Source organism: Somniosus microcephalus, chromosome 1, assembly GCF_052327205.1.
Source record: "Somniosus microcephalus isolate GS21.2 chromosome 1, FLI_Smic_1.0, whole genome shotgun sequence".
NCBI lineage: Eukaryota > Metazoa > Chordata > Chondrichthyes > Squaliformes > Somniosidae > Somniosus > Somniosus microcephalus.
The window spans coordinates 358688209-358712081 of record NC_140987.1 but is presented as its reverse complement, the minus strand read 5'-3'; the positions used below and the strand labels follow the sequence as shown (position 1 = coordinate 358712081).

The 23873-nt window shown below is 42.1% G+C and overlaps 1 protein-coding gene across 1 annotated transcript in view; it reads left to right on the top strand.

Moving 5' to 3' along the window:
- The window catches only part of tnmd (tenomodulin), a 106443-nt gene that overhangs the window by 34039 nt on the left and 48531 nt on the right, over positions 1–23873 (top strand). The window contains exons 2-3 of the mRNA XM_085995960.1: positions 500–640; positions 3944–4057. Of these exons, the coding sequence (XP_085852086.1) occupies positions 554–640; positions 3944–4057 (201 nt within the window). The 5' untranslated portion in view covers positions 500–553. The remainder of the gene's footprint in view (positions 1–499; positions 641–3943; positions 4058–23873) is intronic.

Sequence of the window (23873 nt, the reverse complement as noted above, 5' to 3'; positions counted from 1 at the left end):
ATCGCTGAAAAGATAGAAATGTATTCATTTCAACAAACATCTATTTCGGTGTCTTAGCGAATTGCTGGCAGAATTCACAGCATTCCCGCCTGAGCCATAAAACTCTCTAAAGTGCCTACACGCCCACAAGTCAGAATATTGCCCCCATAGTACCAGCAATTAAAATGTGATGGGATTGTGATACCTCCATGGAATTGTTAGCCATGGTTATAATGATAGAGACATGGTAACTGCTTAATTAGATGGGGCAAATAATTATACAGGATATCATTTTTCTGTTTCTTTTCATTTCCTTTTTTAAATTAGTTATGTGCATTTATGTTTCATTAGCCAGCTTACACAATCCAGTCTCACAGACATGGCCAATCAAAGGTTTGAATTTTGCTCATTTCATAGCTTTTGAGCTCATTTGCGTGAACTTCATTTTTTTTTAAATGCCCAAGTATTTAGAACTGTATTGTGGAGTTAGAATTGTAAAACAAATGATGTTTGATTGCAGGTTTATGACATATTGTACCGAATAAACATCAATGGTGCTATCAAAGAAAGTTTAATGAAGATCGATCCTATAAACAGCATTGAGACCTTCACAACAGGAAACGGCAGCGAAGAGTCTGTGGAAATCCATGACTTTAAAACTGTGAGTCAGTGGTATTTTCTATTTCTCCCTTATCTTCCAATTGTCTTCAGCCACAAGTAAAAGTAATGCAAGTAATTAATGCGTGAATAGGGAAATTTAAGTTAGCTTCGTCAATCAGAAGATGCTAATTAACACAACTTCATTGTAAGCAATCATAATCCATTTATTCATGTGAAAATTATTTTTCTTTTGGCGTCTGCTCAATCGCAATCAAGACCAGCAGTCACATACTGCGCCATTGTCTATGCAAGTGAGTTACAACCTGAAATTCAAATAGCAGTAACACATTTTAGAGAATATATAAATATATATCTGTGGTGCAAATAGAATATCCATCAAAGATTTCCAACCTGACCTTGACAACCCAATTGTGACTTTGTTGCTTGTGGGTTATGCTGCCAGGCAACCCGTTTAATATTTATAGTAATCACCAATTCTTCACTGGAATCTGCTATCCATCTACTTTGGATTTTATACAGTGGTTCAAGTAGATTATTTAAAAAGTGCTAACAGACCTAGAAAGTTGCAGCTATAATGATAAGCTTTTAAATGGCAATTGTTATTAATTGAACACCAGGTTAAACAGAAAAATTCATCAAACTCAGGGCTAGGTACTATGTAAATTAAATGCCAATCAAATGCCACATTCTTCCGTTAATGAAGCTGTGAAAAAGTAGATGCACATCAAGAATAGTGGAATGTCAGGAGCAAGCGGCAGTAGATCAATTGTCCTCCATGCTCAGAATTTTTTTTTTTAATCGCTCAGAAATAGGTGTTTGAGCCACATCTAAAAGCATCTTCCTCTCAGTTCCTACCTCACATTAGAGAGGATTACAAACACGGCGAGTTGTAAGTAGAAGAGTAGCGAGAGTGAGTCATTAGTACTGGAGGCTCTGACCCTGAACAGGGCGTAACAGCCATTGCTGTGCGTGTCATGGTGGAGCACGAGCACAGAGAGGTCTTCAGCACAGAAGAAATGGGTAGTTCACGGGTTGCAGCAGGTACCACTATAGGCAGCAAGTCCACCACAATAGAATCCGCTACCCAGGAAATTCTAAGGAGGTGGAGGTTCGCCAAGAATTCTGTAATTATGGTATGCCACTTGGTCCACAAAGTACTACAGAGACAGTCGCCTAACTGCACTACAAATGGCAGAGTAAGTCACCACTACCTGAGGGAGCTTCCACAGGCAGCAAGTCATTTTGCAGTGTGTCTCTCCATTAAGGAGTTAACTGTATCACTGCATACACTGCTACAAGCATTTCAGCAAAAACCAAGAGAACTGCAAATAGAGGCATTCTTTCCTTTAATAAGGGTAATGAGGATTGAGACACAGTGACTTGACTAATGGAAATTGCTTCCTGCAGTACCTTCCCTCTCCCATCATGACACTTAGGTCATTTGCAAAGCCCTGCTACTTTCATCCCTAAAGCCTTACTACAATTGATACTCACATTGACCAGTTCTTTGGAGTTCTTAATTGGACACAATTATTTTCCTTTAGCCATAATTACAATCATAGTATGGCTATTTCCCTTTTTTTTTTACAGTGGACTGCCTGGGGTAGATCTTGACATTGTGTAGTAGTGTAAAATGGGTGATAACAAATCTCCCGATTTTTATTTCCATTGACTTCAATAGAACATAGGGCTTTTTATTTCCTACAGGGTGAAAGAATGATAGACTGAAATATATAAGAGGTAATTCTGCAATCTCATACGGAGAGCTATGATAACAGAAAGAGCAGTAAGAGGATTGGGGCTGAAATGTTGTTGTCCCATCGCTGTCCCACAACCCCTTCAAACAAAGCTTCCCTGATGGGAGACAGTCATAATCATGAAATTACCTCTGTAGCAATGGCATTCTCTCCTGGAGACCTTAATAATATGGGCTCAGTGATTTAAGGTCCAGAGATCCACCACTATCTGTCCCACCCTGTTTCTTCTAATGATGTGACAATTGGCTTTTCCTTTACTAAGGATAGTGAGGATTGAGACACTGTGACTTGCTTCATGGAAATTGCTTCCTGCAATAACTTCCCTCTCCCATCATGACACTTAAGTCATTTGCAAAGCCCTGCTACTTGCATCCCTAAAGCCTTACTACAATTATGTTAACATTTCTTTGCCTCAGTACACTGTATTTTGTATGTATATTTTTTTCTACAACTTTCTCTCCTATAAACGTATGGTCTGTGCTCCTACTTTACAGTGCCTTACCCTTATGCATCTCCTCAAACCATGCATCTTTTTCCTGAACTGCTGCCAAGTCCTCTGAACGAGAGGTCACAGTCTCAGGATATGGGGTAGGACATTTAGGACTGAGATGAGGAGAAATTTCTTCACTCAGAGGGTGGTAAACCTGTGGAATTCTCTACCACAGAAGGCTGTGGAAGCCAAGTCACTGAATATATTTAAGAAGGAGATAGATAGAATTCTAGACACAAAAGGCATCAAGGGGTATGGGGAGAGAGTGGGAATATGGTATTGAGATAGAGGATCAGCCATGATCATATTGAATGGTGGAGCAGGCTCATGTTTCTATGAATGGAGAGGACAGCGTTGACACTGTTAGGGGACATATTACCATGGTTAGTCCCTTCTTTGCTCTTCAAGTGACTGTCCTTCCCCACCAGAAATGTGTTCCCATCTCTATGACTGTGCTCACCAGCACTTAGAGCTTCCTAACTGAAACCAGTTGTGCACTGCTCTCGGTGAGCTATTTTCCACCCCGCACTCCACAGCTAGATTCTCAGACTTTGTAGTGGTCGGGGTGGAGGGGCTCGTAAGCTGCCTTCAAAAGCATGGAAACATCATCACTACAGGCACATCACGCTTAGCTGCCGCTTACGAATTGTGAACTCTCGGCCGACACGCAAGAATGCTGAACGCTACAGCGCTACCGTTAGCTCATACATTAAAAGTTTATATATTAAAAGAAAGCACATGTTACTTTTTTTTTAATAAACCGAACAATGTTAGGTCAAAGTCTTTATCCTGAACAGCACAGAATGAGGGGAGAATGCAATTGGATGCTGAGTACCGCCACTTTTTTTTTTACTATTATCATATTCTTCTTTTCGTTCACTGAATTGTGCCAAATATTGTGTCAAGTTCATCATCTGTAACGACAGACAGGGGAGGAAGGAGGTCTCTGTGGCGTTGGCAGCTTCAGGCATTAGTGTACATTTATGTTTGACTAATAAAAAACTATTACCATCACTGTTACTTTAATATTTTTTTCTTTTGTTTTGCTAACATATCACGTCTGTACACTATGAAGAACAAATTACATTTTTTTTAGGAACTAACAGGGATACGGTTCGCTGGAGGAGAAAAATGCTACATCAAAAGCCAAAACAAAATTATTCTTCCCAATACTGCGCCCATCAAGAATGATGAAGAATTGATTAGTCTGGTATGTATAAAGAGCTGCCAGTTTCTGAAGTATTTCCTATGAGGTACAATAGCTGCTTAACCCTTTCAGGGCTACAGTATGTCCGCGAGTAAAATAAGGAAAGAAAATAGCTTTTAATCATGAGTTTCTCTATTTTGACTTTATTATCATTTCAAAATGGCTGGAATATTATTTCTGCAGATGGATTTTGACAACAACAAAAAAACCTGAAAGGTGCCAAGCTCTTTCAGCACTCGAAGGGGCAGTCGTGCAGCACTTCTGAATACGGCAGGTGTTCAATATAATGCAAAAGACGTTCAAAAATGGCTGAACAGATCATCGTTTCTGTAACTATGCTAAGACTTGTTTATGTGAATGTCGCAGAATCCCACACAGATGTAGACCAATGAAAGCAAATGGTTACCAAGACAACCACCTTAATTTTGATCCCAGCAGGTCTTAGAAGCCTAATAATGGTCATGCATTTCTGGACACTTCTGTGATTTTGCCTGTTTAGAATATGAAACTGCTCTTTGGACATTGGAGCAGACATCTTTGCAGCTCCCATCTGTTTGAGACAAAAAGAAAATAATCTGGGAAGTGGAATAGAGCGGCTTTGTTTAAGACTAAGGTGAAGACACATTGTTGGGACAGAGTGAAGGGAATTTTACTGCCAGATTGTTATATTCTGGGTCATACCCATGCTATCCCTAACCTGATGTCAATCTGCGTACTCAAAGTGGAAAATTGTTCTGTTGCTCAGCATTGACACCTCTCATAGAAATTGTTTTTAAAAAAGTGATTTTTTTCTTGTCCCACACATTTCACACACAGAATAGATGTTGGACAGCAGTGCATCACTATTCCGTCTTCCTTACACAAGTGAAGGAACTTTAGAACTTGCAGCTATATTTTCCTCTGTTTGATAAAAGACAGGAGAAAAGTTAATCTTTCTTTGACCATGAAAATAATACAGATGTGTGTTTAAATATACCAATTTCTGTTTCTGGAAATACGAATCGCACCTCAACCTGCTTTTACCTCTACTAATTTTTTTTTTTTTTAAGTTTTTCATTCAGGTTTGCTTGCTCTTTCTTGTTCCTTTTTTATTTTATTTTTTGTATTTGCTCCTTGTGTCTTTGTGTCTCATTTCATTGGGGCTTCAAATAATAACCAAATCCTGAATATCAGTGCTATAAAACTACATGCAGGAGAGGAAGGTTCTGCCAGTATTTTGCTTCCTGTAGTTTCACCAGGAAACAAGGTTTGTTATCATGCCAAATCCCTTAAAACATCTGAAAATCACAGGTCAGCCGTGGCTCAGTGGTAGCACTCTCGCCTCTGAGTCAGAAGGTTGTGGGTTCAAAGTCCCACTCCAGGGATTTGAGCACAAAAATCTAGTCTGATCCTCCATTGCAGTACTGAGGGAGTGCTGCACTGTCGGAGGTGCCGTCTTTTGGATGAGACGTTAAACCCAGGCCCCGTCTGCCCTCTGAGGTTGAAGGGATAATTACTAGTCCTAGCCCTTTTAGGGCTACCTCGGATCAGGTGTATTTCTCAAGACGTTTAATTTCAAGTAAAGTTTGAGGTAGCCAAATCCTAAAGACACTTAATTGGGTCTAAAGGTCCGGACTATCTCTCCCTAAAGGAAAGGAACAACCTGAGAATGTTACCATCCTCCAGATAGCACTTTTAATAAGTTTAGCTAGATTGTAATATTCCGGATATTATGAGGGTCTGGAAAACTCCCTCAGAATTCTGCAACTCCTCACCAAACAGTGTACAGAGGTTAGGTTCGTGAGTTTTTGATACGGAAGTCTTATGTGAGACAATTCTAAAACTATATAGATTTATTAAAGAATTGACATGTAATTTACAGTTGGTGAGTCAATCGCAACATTAACAGTTCCAAAAAGAGAAAACTTACAATCTTATCAACAAAGAATTTTACTTTTAAATCTTAACTTCATTACAGTATTACAGCTCTTAGTGTTCTACAGGATATCCACCAAAATCAAATACCTTTGATTCCTGAGGTATAAAGAGTTGGAGACTTACAGAGCCGCCTCTGAAGCCGAGAATCACTTTGCCCGATTAAAGCGAGTCTGTTATCCCATTTGAGAGTTCAATATTTATACCTTTTTCCAGTAGTATTTCCTTTAAGTTTTTCTGCTGATGCAAGTTAATTATCTCAGTCATTTTTCTGATGACCTTTGCAACTCTTACTGCCACTTCAGCTGGTAGCATTACAGAATCATGTCTCCTCTCCAGGTGTTCTAAGTTTACCATATAAAAACAGTGTGACGGCAGGTGTTCCTTACTTGATATCATCTTTATGAGGGCAGATGTTCCTTATCTTATGTGCCTCTTTACAAAGTGTAAATTAGAACACCTTATCTATGGTGAACCATTGTTTTTGTTCCTAAAGGTCTGCCTGTCGGAGCCCTTCACCTTCTGTTTCAGTAAGGTTATTTATTTAGGGTTAACAACTGTCTTATCTCAATAGCCAGAATACTTTCACAGCTATTTCACAGTTAAGTTTCTAAATTTCCAGACCCAGTTTGTCATGTTTTAATAAGGCCAGAATTCTTTCATAGAATGGTGTCTTTTCCTGAATAGGTTTTATGGCTGATTCCTTCACAAGGTGGACGTAGAAGATCCCATGGCACTATTTCAAAGAAGAGTAGGGGAGTTATCCCCGGTGTCCAGGCCAATATTTATCCCTCAATCAACATCACTAAAACAGATTATCTGCTCATTATCATATTGCTGTTTGTGGGAGCTTGCTGTGCGCAAATTGGCTGCCGTGTTTCCCACATTACAACAGTGACTGCACTTCAAAAGTACTTCATTGGCTGTAATGCGCATTGGGATATCCGGTGGTCGTAAAAGATGCTATATAAATGCGAGTCTTTCTTTTCTTTTTAGGTTACCTAGACACTATTTCCTGATTTATTTTGATAGTTGCATTTTCTATCCTACTCATGCTGGTGCCTTGCACTGTAAGCTTTGACCTTTTACTTGACTGCACAATTTCCCACTTATTCACCATCTTACTTTTCTATGTTCTACCACCCACAGACACAGACAAAGACACACACATGCACATATACAAACATGCACACATCATTCTCTGTCTGAAGCACTTGTCAGCGTTGGGCAAATTCCATGTGTAAGATTTGCAGCTATGATTCACAACATGCACACACAGACATCCTCTGCTGAGCTGCCACAATTGGGCTGAGGTGTTGGGAGGTGGCAAGGAAACAAACTGTCTCCTTAAAATGTCGTGGATGTTGGGTCAAATGATATTTTCAAAACTAAGATAAATAGATTTTTGTTGGGTAAGAGTATCGAGGGGTATGGATCAAAGGCGGGCCAATGTACTTGATCAGCCATGATCTACTTGAATGATGCAACAGGCTCGAGGGGCCGATTGGCCTGCTCCTATTCCTATGTTGCTATGAAACCTTTTAACCACATATGAAAAGACTCCAAAGAAAGCCCATGGTAAACATCAATAAAAGTGCAAGAGACCATTTAGCATTGCATTAGGTGATTGCACTTGAACCCATGAGAAACAAGTCTCTATTGCATCAGCTGCAGTTTTCTTAGTTATCATAGAATCATAGAATAGTACAGCACAGAAGGCCGCCATTTGGCCCACTGAATCTGTGGCAACTCTTCCGAAGAGCAATCCATTTAGTCCCACTTCCCCCGCTCTTTCCCCATTCCAAATCCTAACGACTCTTTGCGTAAAAAGGTTTTCCTCATGTCACCTCTGCTTCTTTTGCCAATCACCTTAAATCTTTACCATCTGATTATCAACCCTTCAGCCATTGGAAACAGTTTCTCTTTATTTACTCAATCTAAACCCTTCATGAATTTAAACACGTCTATCAAATCTCCTCTTAGCCTTCTCTGCTCTAAAGGAGAACAACCCCAGATTCTCCAGACTATCCGCATAACTGTAATGCCTCATCTCTGGAACCATTCTAGTACATTTTTTCTGTACCCTCTCCAAAGCCTTGATGTCCTTCCTAAAGTGTGGTGCACAGAATTGGACAAAATAAGCCAGCTGGGGCCGAACTAATATTTTGTAGGGTTGACGGTGGATAGGCAATGGCAAACATTCAGAGATCGCATGGATGAACTACAGAATTTGTTCATCCCTGTTTGGCATAAAAATAAATCAAAAAAGGTGACTCAACCGTGGATAACAAGGGAAATTAGGGATAGCATAAGATCCAAGGAGAAAACATATAAATTGTCCAGAAAAAGCAGTAAACCTGAGGATTGGGCGCAGTTTAGGATTCAGCAAAGGAGGACAAAGGGATTAATTAAGAGGGGGAAAATAGAGTATGAGAGTAAGCTTGTAGTGAACATAAAAACTGACTGTAAAAGCTTTTATAGATATGTGAAGAGAAAAAGATTGGTGAAGTCAAGCGTAGGTCCCTAGCCGTCAGAATCAGGGGAATTTATAATGGGGAACAAAGAAATGGCAGACCAATTAAATACATACTTTGGTTCTGTCTTCACAAAGGAGGATACAAATAACCTCCCAGAGATGTCAGGGAACATAGGGTCTAATGAGAGAGAGGAACTGAAAGAAATCAGTATTTATAGGGAAATGGTGTTAGGGAAATTGACGGGATTGAAGGCCGATAAATCCCCAGGGCCTGATAATCTACATCCTAGGGTACTTAAGGAAGTGGCCCTAGAAATAGTAGATGCATTGCTGTCATCTTCCAAAATTCGATAGAACAGTTCGCATGGATTGGAGGGTAGCTAATGTTACCCCATTATTCAAAAAAGGTGGTAGAGAGAAAACGGGGAATTATAGACTGGTAAGCCTGACATCGGTAGTGGGGAAATTGCTAGAATCCATTATAAAAGATGTAATAGCAGAGCACTTGGAAAACAGTGACAGGATCGGACAAAGTCAACATTGATTTACAAAAGGTAAATCATGCTTGACTAATCTACTGGAATTTTTTGAGGATGTAACTGGTAGAATAGATAAGGGAGAACCAGTGGATGTGGTGTATTTGGACTTTCAGAAGGCTTTCGATAAGGTCCCGCATAAGAGATTAGCATGTAAAGTTAAGGCACATGGGATTGGGGGCAAGGTACTGACTTGGATAAAGAACTGGTTGGCAGATAGGAAGCAAAGAGTTGGAATAAACTGCTCTTTTTCCGAGTGGCAGGCAGTGACTAGTGGGGTACCGCAGGGATCGGTCCTAGGACCCCAGCTATTCACAATATATATAAATGATCTAGACGAGGGAACTAGATGTAATGTCTCCAAGTTTGCAGACGACACAAAGCTGGGTGGGCGTGTGTGCTGTGAGGAGGATGCCGAGAAACTCCAGTATGATTTGGACAGGTTGGGTGATTGGGCAGAAGCATTGCAGATGCAGTATAATGTGGATAAATGTGAGGTTATCCACTTTGGTGGCAAAAACAGGAAGGCAGATTATCTGAACAGCAATAGATTGGGAGAAGGTGAAGTGCAACGAGACCTGGGTGTCCTTGTGCACCAGTCGCTGAAGGTAAGCATGCAGGTGCAGCAGGCGGTTAAGAAGGCAAATGGTATTTTGGCCTTCGTAGTGAGAGGGTTCGAGTACGAGAACAAGGATGTCTTGCTGCAGTTGTACAGGGCTTTGGTGAGACCACACCTTGAGTATTGTGTGCAGTTTTGGTTGCCTTATCTGAGGAAGGATGTTCTTGCCATGGAGGGAGTGCAGCGAAGATTCACCAGACTGATACCTGGGATGGCAGGAATGACGTATGAGGAGAGGTTGGGTCGATTGGGCTTATACTCGCTGGAGTTTAGAAGAATGAGAGGGGATCTCATTGAAACTTATAAAATTCTAACAGGACTGGACAGACTGGATGCAAGAAGGATGTTCCCGATGGCCGGGGAGTCCAGAACCAGGGGGCACAGTCTAAGGATAAGGGATAAGCCATTTAGGACAGAGATGAGGAGGAATTTCTTCACCCAGAGAGTGATGAACCTGTGGAATTCTCTACCACAGAAGGCAGTGGAGGCCAATTCATTAAATATATTCAAGAAGGAGTTGGATATATTTCTTAAGGCTAAAGGGATCAAGGGATATGGGGAGAAGGCAGGGACAGGGTACTGAATTTGAATGATCAGCCATGATCTCATTGAATGGCGGAGCAGGCTCGAGGGGCCGAATGGCCTACTCCTGCTCCTATCGTCTATGTACAGGTTTAGCAGAACTTCTTGGCTTTTGTACTATATACCTCTATTTATAAAACCCAGGATCCCATATGCTTTATTAACCTGTCCTGCCACCTTCTCGATGGGCCGAATAGCCTCATTCTATGTTGTACTATTCTATGATTCTATGATAATAACCATTTAGCATGTATTATCTCTCCTCATTCTTCCAACCAAAATGTATCACCTCACGCTTTTCTGCCTTGAATTTCATCTGCCGTGTGTCTGCCCATTCCACCAGCCTGTCTATGTCCTCTTAAAGTCTATTACTGTCTTCCTCACTGTTTACTGCATTTCCAAGTTTTGTATCATCTGCAAATTTTGAAATTGTGCCCTGTACCCCCAAGTCCAAGTCATTTATGTATATCAAAAACAGCAGTGGTCCTCGTACTGAACCTTGGGAAACTGAACTCTATACCTCCCTCCAGTCTGAAAAGCAGCCATTCACCACAACTCTGTTTTCTACCCCTTAGCCAATTTTGTATCCATGTTGCTACTGCCCCTTTTATCCCATGGGCTTCAATTTTGCTAACAAGCCAAATATTGGTACTTTATCAAATGCCTTTTGAAAGTCCATATGCACAACATCAACTGCACTGTCCTCATCCACTTCATCAAAAAACTCAATCAAGTTAGTCAAACACGATTTGCCTTTAGCAAATCCGTGTTGGTTTTCCTTTATTAGTCCATGCTTGTCCAAGTGGCTGTTAATTTTCTCCTGGATTATTGTTTCTAAAAGCTTCCCCACCACTGATGTTAAAGTGACTACCCTGCAATTTCCAGGTTTATCCTTTTCCCCTTTTTTGAGCAAGGGTGTAACATTTGCAATCCTCCAGTCCTTTGACACCACCCTTGTATCCAAGGAGGATTTGAAGATTGTGGCTAGCACCTCCTCAATTTGCACCCTCACTTCCCTTAGCAACTTACGATGCATCCCATCTGGACCGGCTGATTTATCTACTTTAAGTACTGCCAGCCTTCCGAGTACCTCTTTTTTTCTATTTTTATCATCCAGTATCCTTACGACCTCTTTGTTTACCATAGTTTTGGCAAAGTCCTCTTCCTCGGTAAACATCGATGCAAAGTACATCATTATTCCTTTATTTCAATCAGCACAGATTTGTATTTAAGTCTCAGCTCTCCTTTAAACACTCACTTTTACACTGTTATTTCCCACCAAACAACATCTCAGTAAATGTGCACCAACCTCAGTGCTGGAGTACAACCTTGCAGAGTATTCCCTGTGGTTGCTCACTCACTGGCAAGATTCTGCATGCATGCACAGATTTAACATTGCTCTGCATTAATTAATAAAAGTCACCGTGTCACTGTCTTCTCCCTTTGCACCCCACACCCCGCCCCCCGCCAAATTATTGCATTTGATTTGAACCCCCCATTACTTTACAGGCTTCCACTATTCACTGCTGTGCTGATACTTTGAAATCTTCCCATTCTTTAAACTCACTGATGTCAGCCCTGATCCAGAGTAAAATCTTCACTTTTCAATTTCTCTGCAGCTGTGGAATGTTACAAGAGTTTACCATCTGCAGCCGTTAAACCGACAAAAACATTCTTCTCAGGAATTTTCACTATTATTTAATTCCTATTGGGATATGAATCCTCAGATCAGTGTTCAGCAGAGATGAATAGTTCATTAGTGCTTTTTGCTAATCACCACATCTTACTTCTGACTACATTATTAAAATTTCGGAGAGGGGAAAACATGAGTCTTTTGAGACTTTTTCCACTCGTGAGTTTTCACTTCTTTCTTCCTTGCAATATGCATTAAGGGATGAATTGTGGAGGTACAAACTAGTGCAAGTGGTGCCAGATTACCCTGGTAAGCCCATGTTACATTTTGGGAGTTTTAATCATTTTTTCCTTCATGGGAAGGATTTTAAGAGTGAGTTCTGGTTAAGGGTTGTGGTTTTAAACAAAATAAATTGACAGAAGTTTAAAAAGAAAGGGACCACAGGCTGCAGGCATTGAAGACATGCATTGAAATCAGACGGGTCAGTTTGTGAAAGGTCGCAGCTAAGAGTCTGCTTCAAACTGTTAGAACGTGGGCCAATTGTCCCATTCCAGGTCCATTAGCCAAGGCGGCAGCTATTCATTTTGAGAACAGCAGCAGATGTTTTCCTTAAACCTACACCCCAAGAGAGGAGAAGTAGCCAGTTTTATTGACGTGTCTACTCGTGGATCACTAATGGAGAGGAATTCAGTGCCACAGCCGTCCGCCTTGCTGGGAACACATGAATGGACACATGGGCAGTCAGGTTTTACACAAGAGGATTTGAGATGTAGGTATGTAATCTGAAACTGGAAACAATAATGTGGGAGGTCAGTGTTTGGTTGTGGTTAGAAGTTGCCTAGAAAGAAATGCAATGCCAAAAAAAAAATCAGACAGCCCACGAAAGGTATAGGGCACTTGATTTATTATTTTTACACATTTTTCAGGGGCAGAAATTAGATTTTGTTAAGTAAGGGCAATTTGCTTCGACTGTTACTTGGCATATTCACTTGCTCTCTGTGAAATAAAGCAATTTAACATTTCGGATCCAGCCTCATCTCACCAAGTGTTTCAGTCCACCTTCAAATAGATTGGTGAAGCACAACTGAGGGCACCTGTGATGGACACAATACCCAGTTCAGATCACAAGGTGGTCTTATTGTCATAGCCCTGTGTTATGCTATTGCATCATTTGATTTTGTGCAGCACAGGTGCACACCTGAACACAAGATGCTCGGGCCTCTTACAAGGGAGACTATGCCACTGTAGCTGAGAGAATATCTAAAGCAGACCCAAAACTTGTAACCAATAAAACCAATGTTATACATTTGTCTTTTTTAAAACTTACATACGAACATACAAAAAGTGACCGACCGGGAAAGTCTTACTGGTCCATCCAGTCTGTCCCATATAATTGTGATGTCTTGCGCATCACAATAAATACACTCCCACCCCACCCCACCATGTAAATGAAAAACATAGGCCTTGCTGGCAAAAGTATCCAGTTTGTATTGGTGTCGCCAGTCAAAGGATGCGGCTTTAAAAAAGCACAATTCAATTTCCCACAGCTCCGCCAACTCGTCCATTTTGATATATTTGCCAAAATGAAAAAAAGTTGAATTCTGCCAAATCATAGTGGTTGAGCAAGAAATTTATAACCAAGAGCAAGTTATCTGTAACACTGTGGTACAAAATAAGCATTTGTTAAGTGAAGATGTTAAAATCTCTAATGTCACTGTCAGAGCACATAAGCTTTCTGAAAATCTATAAAAGGTCATTAGTTCTATATTGGACAAACAACACATTTTCCATCTAGCGCACCCCATTATAATGACACACGGCACACGGGGTGGGAGGGGAATTTTAACCCGGGAAACTAACGGGATTGGATGCACCGCTGGTTTTATATCCCTCCCAATTTTACTCTCCATTGAAGCCTCAGGGTTTAAAAATCGCATTCCACCTGATCCCGTGGGATTCCTCCAAGTTCCCCTCCAAGTCACACACCATCCTGACTTGGAAATATATCGCCATTCCTTCATCGTCGCTGGGTCAAAATCCTGGAACTCGCTCCCTAACAGCACGGTGGGAGTACCTTCACCACACGGACTGCAGTGGTTCAAGGCCACGGCTCACCACCACCTTCTCAAGGGCAATTAGGGATGGACAATAAATGCTGGCCTTGCCAGCGACGCCCACATCCCATGAATTAATTAAAACATTTTTCATTTGGTGAGTTAGCTTAAAACTACCTCCCACAGTGTCGCACTTAAAAGCATCACACTGGAAAGTATCACATGGGCAACTATCACACTTGTACCTGATATATTCATTAAAACAGCAACAAATCCCAACTAAACAGGTAGGAAAGTTACCAATGAACACATCGCAAGCAGGTATGAAAATTATTGATCAAGAACCAACACTCAGCAAACAGCAACTAATAAAATAGCTAGTAAGGACGAGAAGGAAACCCAATGAGGTCACTCAAAGTATTTACTGGAAAAGCTTTCAACCACTATTTTGCTTCATCAGTAACCCAAGTACTAAAAATAAGGGGTAGAATTCCAACTTAAAAGAAACAGGTGCAGAAATTGCAGATGCGTTAATCAGAATTTTCCGAAGCTCTCTAGATTAGGGAATTGTGCTTGATTTACAATCCTGTTCTCTCCCCACAGCCGTGTATCATTTACTGCTTCAAATATTTATCGTCTTTTCCCTTAAAAGATGCAATGGTCTCTGCCTCAAATATTCCCCGTGGCAAAGCATTCCATGCTCTAACAACTCGCTGCATTAAAAATATCCTCCTGTCTTCTCTCTGCACTCCCTTATTGACAATTTAAAATTAATGACCCCTAGTCATTGCCTTCCCCACCGGAGGAAATACTCTTAATCTTTTTTCCAGTGGGAGTACATTTAGTTTCCTTTGCCCGTCTTCATAGCTTAGTGAATTCAAATCAGGAATAGCCTTTGTTGTCCTTTACTGTCTGTCATTCCTATTTTAACCCAGCGTGAACAAGTAGTTTAAATGACAGGGTTGTGCCGCGTTCCCACCACCAACCATTTTATGGCCGCCCCAGGCAGGCCTAATTAAAATGGGAAAGTCATCGCCTGATGATGTAATTGGCGCCACAACGCAATTTTAACTGCCAGAATCGTAAGGCCTGCATGAGGCTGAACCTGACGGCTAAAGCTGTAGGCAATCAACCTTCGGCCCAGGTAAGTTTTTCTTAAAACATTTTCTTAAGGTTCCTTAGAGCCCTGGAGGAGCAGTAGAGCTCCTTCTGGCTCAACAAGCAAAACTTGGGCCTCCTCTCTCGGATCCCCCTCTCCTTCCTTGGCAGGACTTAGCCTAGACCGCAACCCCCTCATTTACCTTGCCAGGGACCCTTCCTTTGGGACCCCAGAGGTGTCAGTCTCCTGCTCGATTTCCAGCTCCCGCTCGCCAGCGTACCAACATCGCTGCCATCGGCTTTGAGTGGGAGACAGTTCAGAGAAATGTAAATAAGACCCAAGACTTAAATCACCTGGGCCTCAAACTAAGGGGTCCATGGGGAATTTGCCCCCACCCCGCTCACCCCAATGCACTAAGCTCATGTGATGATCACATCTGTATGGGATGCTCTGTGTTTAATTGCAGTAATGTTTTGCTGAGTGTGGCTATCATTGTACTGTACATCTGTGCATCAAACTCCTATATTTCAATATTTAATTTGCCTTTGCAACTGGTATCCTACAATGTGATGTTACATTGTCAAATGTCACTCCTAGATGATTTCTAGATTCACTTCACAATGTTACGCCCCTTACTTTCTAATCATATTTGCAATTTTAATACCAGCATATGCAATCTCTTCCATTTTTCAATGCTAAATTCTATAAATTCCTCTGTCTGGTAGCCAAGTTCCTGCAAATTTCTTTGAATTTTCTCTTTCTCTCGGACGCATAGGGGCAGATTTTTATCTTCACTGCCTAGTCAGTAATGTGATGGAGCAGATTGCCCCACCCTTTATAGAGCCCAATCAATTTTCACTCCACACAACTTGGTGTCATTTGTAAACGAACGCATTGTAATTTTAATACCATCATCAAGATCATTTATAAATTTTGTAAACAGAAGAGGCCCAGGGATGATCTCTGGAGTATTCTGCTACTCGCAGCTGTCCAACTAGAACTACCACCGCTCATCAGTCCCCTCCGTTTCCTATTTTTTAGTCAATTTATTATCCAATTTGTACATCCTACTTTATCCCAAGAGCTTTCACTTTAGCCACAAGTTTCTTGTGATGCATCTTATGAAAAGCCTTTTGGAAGTCAAGATATGGAACATCCACCACTTTATCATCCATCAATTCTGTTACATCCTCAAAGAATTGCAATAAATTATCGCTGTTCTTTTTCCTGGTACATTTTATTTGTTCAAATAATGCCATATCTGCTTCTTTCTCTCTGGCAGTCCACATTAACTCTCAGCTATTGATTTCCCTCCACTGTGTCACTCAGTTGCACCCAAGTTTATTCATATGCGCCCCAACATCAAAAAAAAAAGTTACTCAGATATTCCCTTATTAGCAATGTTGTAAGAACACACAAACAGGAGTAGACCATTCAGCCCCTCGAGCCTGTTCCACCATTCAATGAGATCATGACTGATTTGTATCTTAACTCCATCTACCCACCTTGGTTCTGCAACCCTTAATACCTATGCCTAACAAAAATCTACCAATCTCAGCTTTTAATTTTCAATTGACCTAGCTTCAACAGCTTTTCAGGGAGAGTTTTCTAGATTTCCACTACCCTGTCTTTCTACCCATTCATTTTTATCATTATAAAGATCTTGAACCTGGCTAATTAAAATTTATATCCATCCTCCAATTTCATAAAGGTTAATTATATCCAACTTCTCATATTACACACAACCCTTCAGTTCCTCTCCCTTCGCTTACTTCAGTGCTTCCTTTCATTCATCATGTTCGAAATTGCTATCAGTGAATTGTTTACAAAAGCAAAATACAGCGGATGCAGGAAATCTGAAATAAAAACAGAAAATGCTGGAAATACTCAGCAGGTCAGGCAGCATCTGTGGAGAGAGAAACAGAGTTAATGGGGTAGATTTTCCCGAACCTGTCGGGAAGAAGGCGTGACTTCCCCTTTCGGGTTTTTGACCCGCCTACTTCGACGTCCGGCCAATCCGTGTGATTTTCCCTTGATTGACCTTGTTGAGCCCGACTAGCGGGCTCAGCAGGCCAATTAAGGGCCACCCGGCAACCGGTGACGTCACAGACTGAAATTTCATCTGTCAAGAGTTCTTGAGAGATGAAATATCAGCGTTTGACAGCTGTTTGAAGCTGTCAAACACTGACAGTCTGAGTCCTGACATGAGTCATTCTGCACAGACTCAGTTAGAACTCTTACCGGCACTCAAAGCTGAAGGCTGTCACTTTTCACAGATCGCAGCCGTTCAGCTTTCAGTTCCGGCTGTGTGATGCGCTCCAGACGGCTACAGGAAGAAAGGCTGTGAAGGTAAGTACAGGTAAGTAAAAGTTCTTTACACACTTTAGACACACCAAACACACTTACCTTTACACTCATGCACCCATCACTCACCTGAGCGCCAACATCGCGACCCCTCCAACTCCTTCAACCCGACGGCCCGCCTGCTCTAACCTGGCGTGGTTTGGAGCCATCGGGAAACCCACACGAAACCCCTCAAAATAGGGATTAGGCTAAAAACTGCCTGTTAACTACCTGTTAGAACTGCTCTGGTGAAGGGTCATTGACCTGAAACATTAACTCTGTTTCTCTCTCCACAGATGCTGCCTGACCTGCTGAGTATTTCCAGCATTTTCTGTTTTCATTTCAGTGAATTGTTTATCTTTATTCCCTGTGTAAACACCAAAGGTCTTTAATCATAAATAGTTCTTTATCCTTCGATTTGGTTCTCTTTCATAATTTTCTGTCCCCCTCTTTGCTTCCAATTTAAATATATCCCTCTTGGTTTACACAAATCCAGGCCTAAATTTCTCAATTCCTGTTTACTCAAGTATTGTCTTGCCTTATTAAACAGCTATGCCTTCTCCAAGGCCCATCCATTTTCAGTACACTTCATTGTTTTCTCCACAATTCTACAACCACAAGTTAATCTCATCTCATCTGCTGTGCAGCAACACGGGACCACACTAATTTTATACTTTTATCTTCAGTTTCCTAACCATTTGCTTATATATTTGTCTTAGGGTTTAGATTGCTAGAATGGACAAATATTGAAGGCTCAACTGGAGCTCATTCTAATAAATGACCTACTGCTTTTACAGGACATGCCTTGGCTCCTCAATCACTGTTTACCCCATTTTCTCCACATGCCTAATTATGCCTAAAAATAGCTTCTCTTGCTTTAAGCCTGGTTACCCCTTTACTAAAGACATTCTTCTGTACGTCCTCCTTACAAGTTGTTTGCTCCTTTGCCACATCAACTATTTCTTCCCCCTCACATTTTCTAGTACTCTAATAAGAAAGAAAGACTTGCATTTATGTAGCGCCTTTCACGACCACCGGACGTCTCAAAGCACTTTACAGTCAATGAAGTACTTTTGAACTGTAGTCACTGTTGTAATGTGGGAATCGCGGCAGCCAATTTGTGCACAGCAAGCTCCCGCAAACAGCAATGTGATAATGACCAGATAATCTGTTTTAGTGATGTTGATTGAGGGATAAATATTGGCCAGGACACCGGGGATAACTCCCCTGCTCTTCTTCGAAATAGTGCCATGGGATCTTTTACGTCCACCTGAGAGAGCAGACGGGGCCTTGGTTTAACGTCTCATCTGAAAGATGGCACCTCTGACAGTGCAGCACTCCCTCAGTACTGCACTGGAGTGTCAGCCTAGCTTTATGTGCTCAAGTCCATGGAGTGGGACTTGAACCCACAACCTTCTAACTCAGAAGCGAGTGTGCTACCCACTGAGCCACAGCTGACACTATAATAAATCTATTTAGTGTTTCTATTTGCTTCAATAATTCATTAAGAGTTCTCTGGCATGACTTCTTTAATTCTTTTCCTTTTTGTTTTTCTCCTACAACCCTTTAACAACTTCCTAAGAATCCTTATTTTCCACCAGAATACACCAGATAACTAGTTCTCTGGCGTATTCTGCTACCGGCACATCAATACATTTCTTAATTCACAGCCCAAGTTCCCGTTATCTAATGCTGTCTGCTTTAGTACATTTATTCTTCGATTCTGCACAGACAAAGAACATATTTCCCCTGCTGTTTTCTTGTACACAACTGCATTTGACATTCTTGTACATCTTCATGTAAGCATCAGTATCAATATTCACTGCTTCTCCCAATCCCTAAATTTATATCAATAGATTTATTATACTGATTTAATAATAATCTCCCAAGACAAACAAAATAGAAAACTGGAAACATTTGGTCAATTTAGGGGCAAAAAAAACTCTCATATGGAGTTCCTTTTTCTTTCCTGAGGGCAAGAAAAACAATATTTTATCATCAGGCATAAACGGTTTGCATTATTTAATGTGCTAGATTCTTAATTATTACAAGCAAATATTCTCCTGCAAAAGAGAAAACCCTTTATACATTGAAAATCAGTAGTCACTCTTATGCAACTGAGGTGCTTCCTTTTGTTAACGTCTTTGCTCAAGTCTCGTAACCAGAGACAATGGGCGGAACATTCAACGTCGGTGCAGCGTATAATGGGTGAGCCGATCAGATATCGCATGTTTTACACCCCCCACCAGCGTTGAAAGTTACACCCAACATATATTCTGCTGGTTGATGTTCAGGTGACAGTAATAGGCTTTTGCAGTACAGACAACTAGATGGATGACTATTTCTGACTGGTGCACCTTATTCTGCTACTATCACATCATTACAGAGAATCATACAGCATCCAAGGAGGTCATTCGGCCCATTGCGTCTGTGCCGGCTCTTTGAAAGAGATATCTAATTAGTCGCACCCACCTGCTCTTTCCCCATAGCCCTGCAAGTTTTTCCTTTACATCTCTTATTTTCCAGTCTAAGTCCCTTTTAAACTTTAAGTAAGCTAGATGAATGTGATGCACTCTTTATTTAGGTACTTTTTCTGTGACTTTCTGAAGCCTTAGTTTTACAATGGTAATTACTGTTCAATGTTATCACATTTAAAAAATAAATCCTTTGTACATTCATAATAAGCAGCAACTTGAACACTTTTGTTTTACATATTTCCAATTTTTAGTCATAAAAACTAATTTTAATATTCCCAATCTAACTATTATAATCATTCAGAGACAACTGGTGAAGACTCAGTACCCTCAACCTCTAGAGACTGAAGCTTAAATGAAGTTCAGGGATGCATGAGAAAAAAGTAATGGCTCCTTAAGCTGTTATGGGTCGTAAATTATATAGGTCTGGCAGTTTTAGTCAAGGCCCCAAAAGGCCTGAGTTTACTCCAAACAACTAGCTATATTTCTGCTATTTCAGCTGTTCTGGCTCAAAACACAGTGTTTGAATGTCACGCAGTGCAGTGAAGGATGAACTCCTTGTTGTAGGTTGATGGTGCATTGATAGCCCAGACATTTTCAGGATATACACTATTATCAATAAGGTACAAAATTTGAGCCAGAAGTACTTTGTCAAAAAAAAGTATCTTTAGAAGCACCATGAAAGAAGATCAATATTTAACATATAAAGGAGACGGCCCTTTTAACAAGAGAAGAGATTTAAGAGTGTGAAAGTGCTCACCCAAAGGCTCAGTGGGTTTATTAAGAACATAGCTGAGTTATAATGACCAGAAATGTCCCATGTCCGTCACTGACCTCATCTCCTCTGGAGATCTTCCCTCCACAGCCACCAACCTCATAATTCCCCAACCCTGCACAACCTGCTTCTACCTCCTTTCAGCCTGTTCTTGCCCCACGGAACTTATCTCTTCCTATCTCGACTCTTTTTTTCTCCCCTTGTCCAGTCTCTTCCCACCTACATCCACGACTCTTCCGACGCCCTCCGTCACAGTTTCCTGGCCCCAACTGTCTCCTTTTCACTATGGACATCCAATCCCTCTACACCTCCATCCCCCACCAGGATGGCCTGAGGGTGCTCCGCTTCTTCCTTGAACAGAGGCCCAACCAGTCCCCATCCACCACCACCCTCCTCCGCCTGGCTGAACTTGTTCTCACATTGAACAACTTCTCCTTTGACTCCACTCACTTCCTCCAAATTAAAGGTGTTGCAATGGGAACCCGCATGGGTCCCAGTTAGGCCTGCCTTTTTGTGGGATATGTGGAACATTCTTTGTTCCAGTCCTACTCAGGTCCCCTCCCTCCCCTCTTTTTCCGGTACATTGATGACTGTATTGGTGCTGGTTCCTGCTCTCGCCTGAACCAGAAAATGTAATTCACTTTGCTTCCAATTTCCACCCTTCCCTCACCTTCACATGGTCCATCTCCGACTCTTCCCTTCCCCTCCTCGACCTCTCTGTCTCCATCTCTGGGGATAGGCTGTTGACAAACAGTCACTACAAGCCCACTGCCTCCCACAGCTACCTGGACTACACTTCCTCCCACTCCGCTTCCTGTAAGGAGTCTAGTCCATTCTCCCAGTTTCTCCGTCTCCGCCGCATCTGCTCTGACGATGTCACCTTCCATACCAGTGCTTCCGACATGTCTTCCTTTTTCCTCAACTGAGGATTCCCCTCTACTGTGGTTGACACGGCCCTTGACCGTGTCCATTCTATTTCCCGCACTTCTGCTCTCACCCCTTCCCCTCCCTCCCGGAACCATGATAGGGTTCCCCTTGTCCTCACCTTTCACCCCACCAGCCTCCACATTCAACGAATCATCCTCCGCCATTTCCGCCACCTCCAGAGTGATCCCACCACCAAACGCATCTTCCCCTCACCTCCCCTTTTAGCATTCCAAAGGGACTGCTCCCTTCGAGACACCCTGGTCCACTCCCCTATCACCCCCAACACCCCTTCCTCTTCGCCCGGCACCTTCCCGTGCAAGCGCAAGAGATGCAACACATGCCCTTTTACCTTCACCCTTCCCATTGTCCAGGGCCCCAAACACTCCTTCCAGGTGAAACAGCAATTTACTTGTACTTCTTGCAATTTAGTATACTGTATTCGGTGCTCGTGATGCGATCTCCTCTACATTGAGGAGACCAAATGCAGATAGTGTGACCGCTTTGCGGAACACCTCCATTCAGTCCGTAAGGGTGACCCCGAGCTTCCAGTCGCTTGTCACTTTAATTCTCCGCTCCACTCCCACTCAGACCTCACTGTCCTCAGCCTCTTGCATTGTTCCACTGAAGCTCAACGTAAGCTCGAGAAAGAGCACCTCATCTTTCGATTAGGCACTTCACAGCCTTCTGGACTCAACATAGAGTTCAACAATTTCAGGCCATAACCTCTCCACCTATTTTTTTTACATTTATTTTTTTTTCCTTCAACATGGCAGCTGTCTTTCATTCTTGAGAAGTCACACAACACCAGGTTATAGTCCAACAGCTTTATTTGAAATCACAAGCTTTCGGAGCGCTGCTCCTTCATCAGGTGAAGTGAAGAGATGCATATAGGCACAACATATATAGTCAGAGAACACTGAAAGATGATTACAGGTAATCTTTCTAACTGCCCTTTACGCACCTCGGCAGAGAGATAATCACAGCAATCAAAGGTGTGGATGGTGTCCAAACAGGTCAGTCAGGAAAATATTAAATCAATGAACAATGAGGTGGGGTCACAAGGGGTCAAATGTTGCAGATGCTGGGGTCTGTATGAAAAACAAAACAAAAAACAAAAAAAATTTTTTGCTGGAAATCACAGCAGGTCCGGCCGCATCTGTGTAGAGAGAACAAGCCAACGACGACTCGAGTCTGGATGACTCTACATCAGGTGGGGTTACATGTAGCGTGACATGAACCCAAGATCCGGGTTGAGGCCGTCCTCATGAGTGTGGAACTTGGCTATCAGTTTCTGCTCGACGATCTTGTGTTGTCGTGTGTCTCGAAGGCTGCCTTGGAGAATGCTTACCCGAAGATTGGAGGCTGAATGTCCTTGACTGCTGAAGTGTTCCCCGACTGGGAGGGAACACTCCTGCCTGGCGATTGTTGTGCAGTGTCCGTTCATCCGTTGTCATAGTGTCTGCATGGTCTCGCCAATGTACATGCTCCAGGGCATCCTTTCCTGCAACGTATGAGGTAGACAACGTTGGCCAAGTCACATGAGTATGTACCATGTACCTGGTGGGTGGTGTCCTCATGTATGATGATGGTATCTGTGTTGATGATCTGGCATGTCTTGCAGAGGTTGCCGTGGCAGTGTTGTGTGGTGTCGTGGTCGCTGTTCTCCTGAAATCTGGGTAATTTGCTGCGAACGATGGTCTGTTTGAGGTTAGGCGGCTGTTTGAAGGCGAGTAGTGGAGGCGTGGGGGTGGCCTTAGCGAGGTGTTCATCGTCATCGATGACATGTTGAAGGCTGCGAAAAACATGGCGTAGTTTCTCTGCTCCGGGGAAGTACTGGACGACGAAGGGTACTCTGTTGGTTGTGTCCCGTGTTTATCTTCTGAGGAGGTCTATGCGATTTTTCGCTGTGGCCCGTCGGAACTGTCGATTAACGAGTCGAGCATCATATCCCGTTCTTACGAGGGTGTCTTTCAGCGTCTGTAGGTGTCCGTCGCATTCCTCCTTGTCTGAGCAGATCCTGTGTATTCGCAGGGCTTGTCCATAGGGGATGGCTTCTTTAACATCATCACACGTGAGGACACCACTTGCTTAAAAACCTGTTTGATCTCCAGCTTTTTCCAGTTCTGACGAAGGGTCATTGAGCTGAAACGTTAACTCTGTTTCTCTCTCCACAGATGTTGCCTGACCTGCTGAGTATTTCCAGCATTTTCTGGTTTTATTTCCCATGTTTGATCCTCAGTCTCTGCTGAGTTTTGTAATGAAAAAAAAATAAGCTTACAGATTTTTTTCTGATGATGCTCTGAGAGTGGCTGTTAAGCAACTCACTGCTCAAGTTTGTCACCTTTGTCAAACAGTCCCACTGCAGTGCAACAGCAGAGAGGGTACAG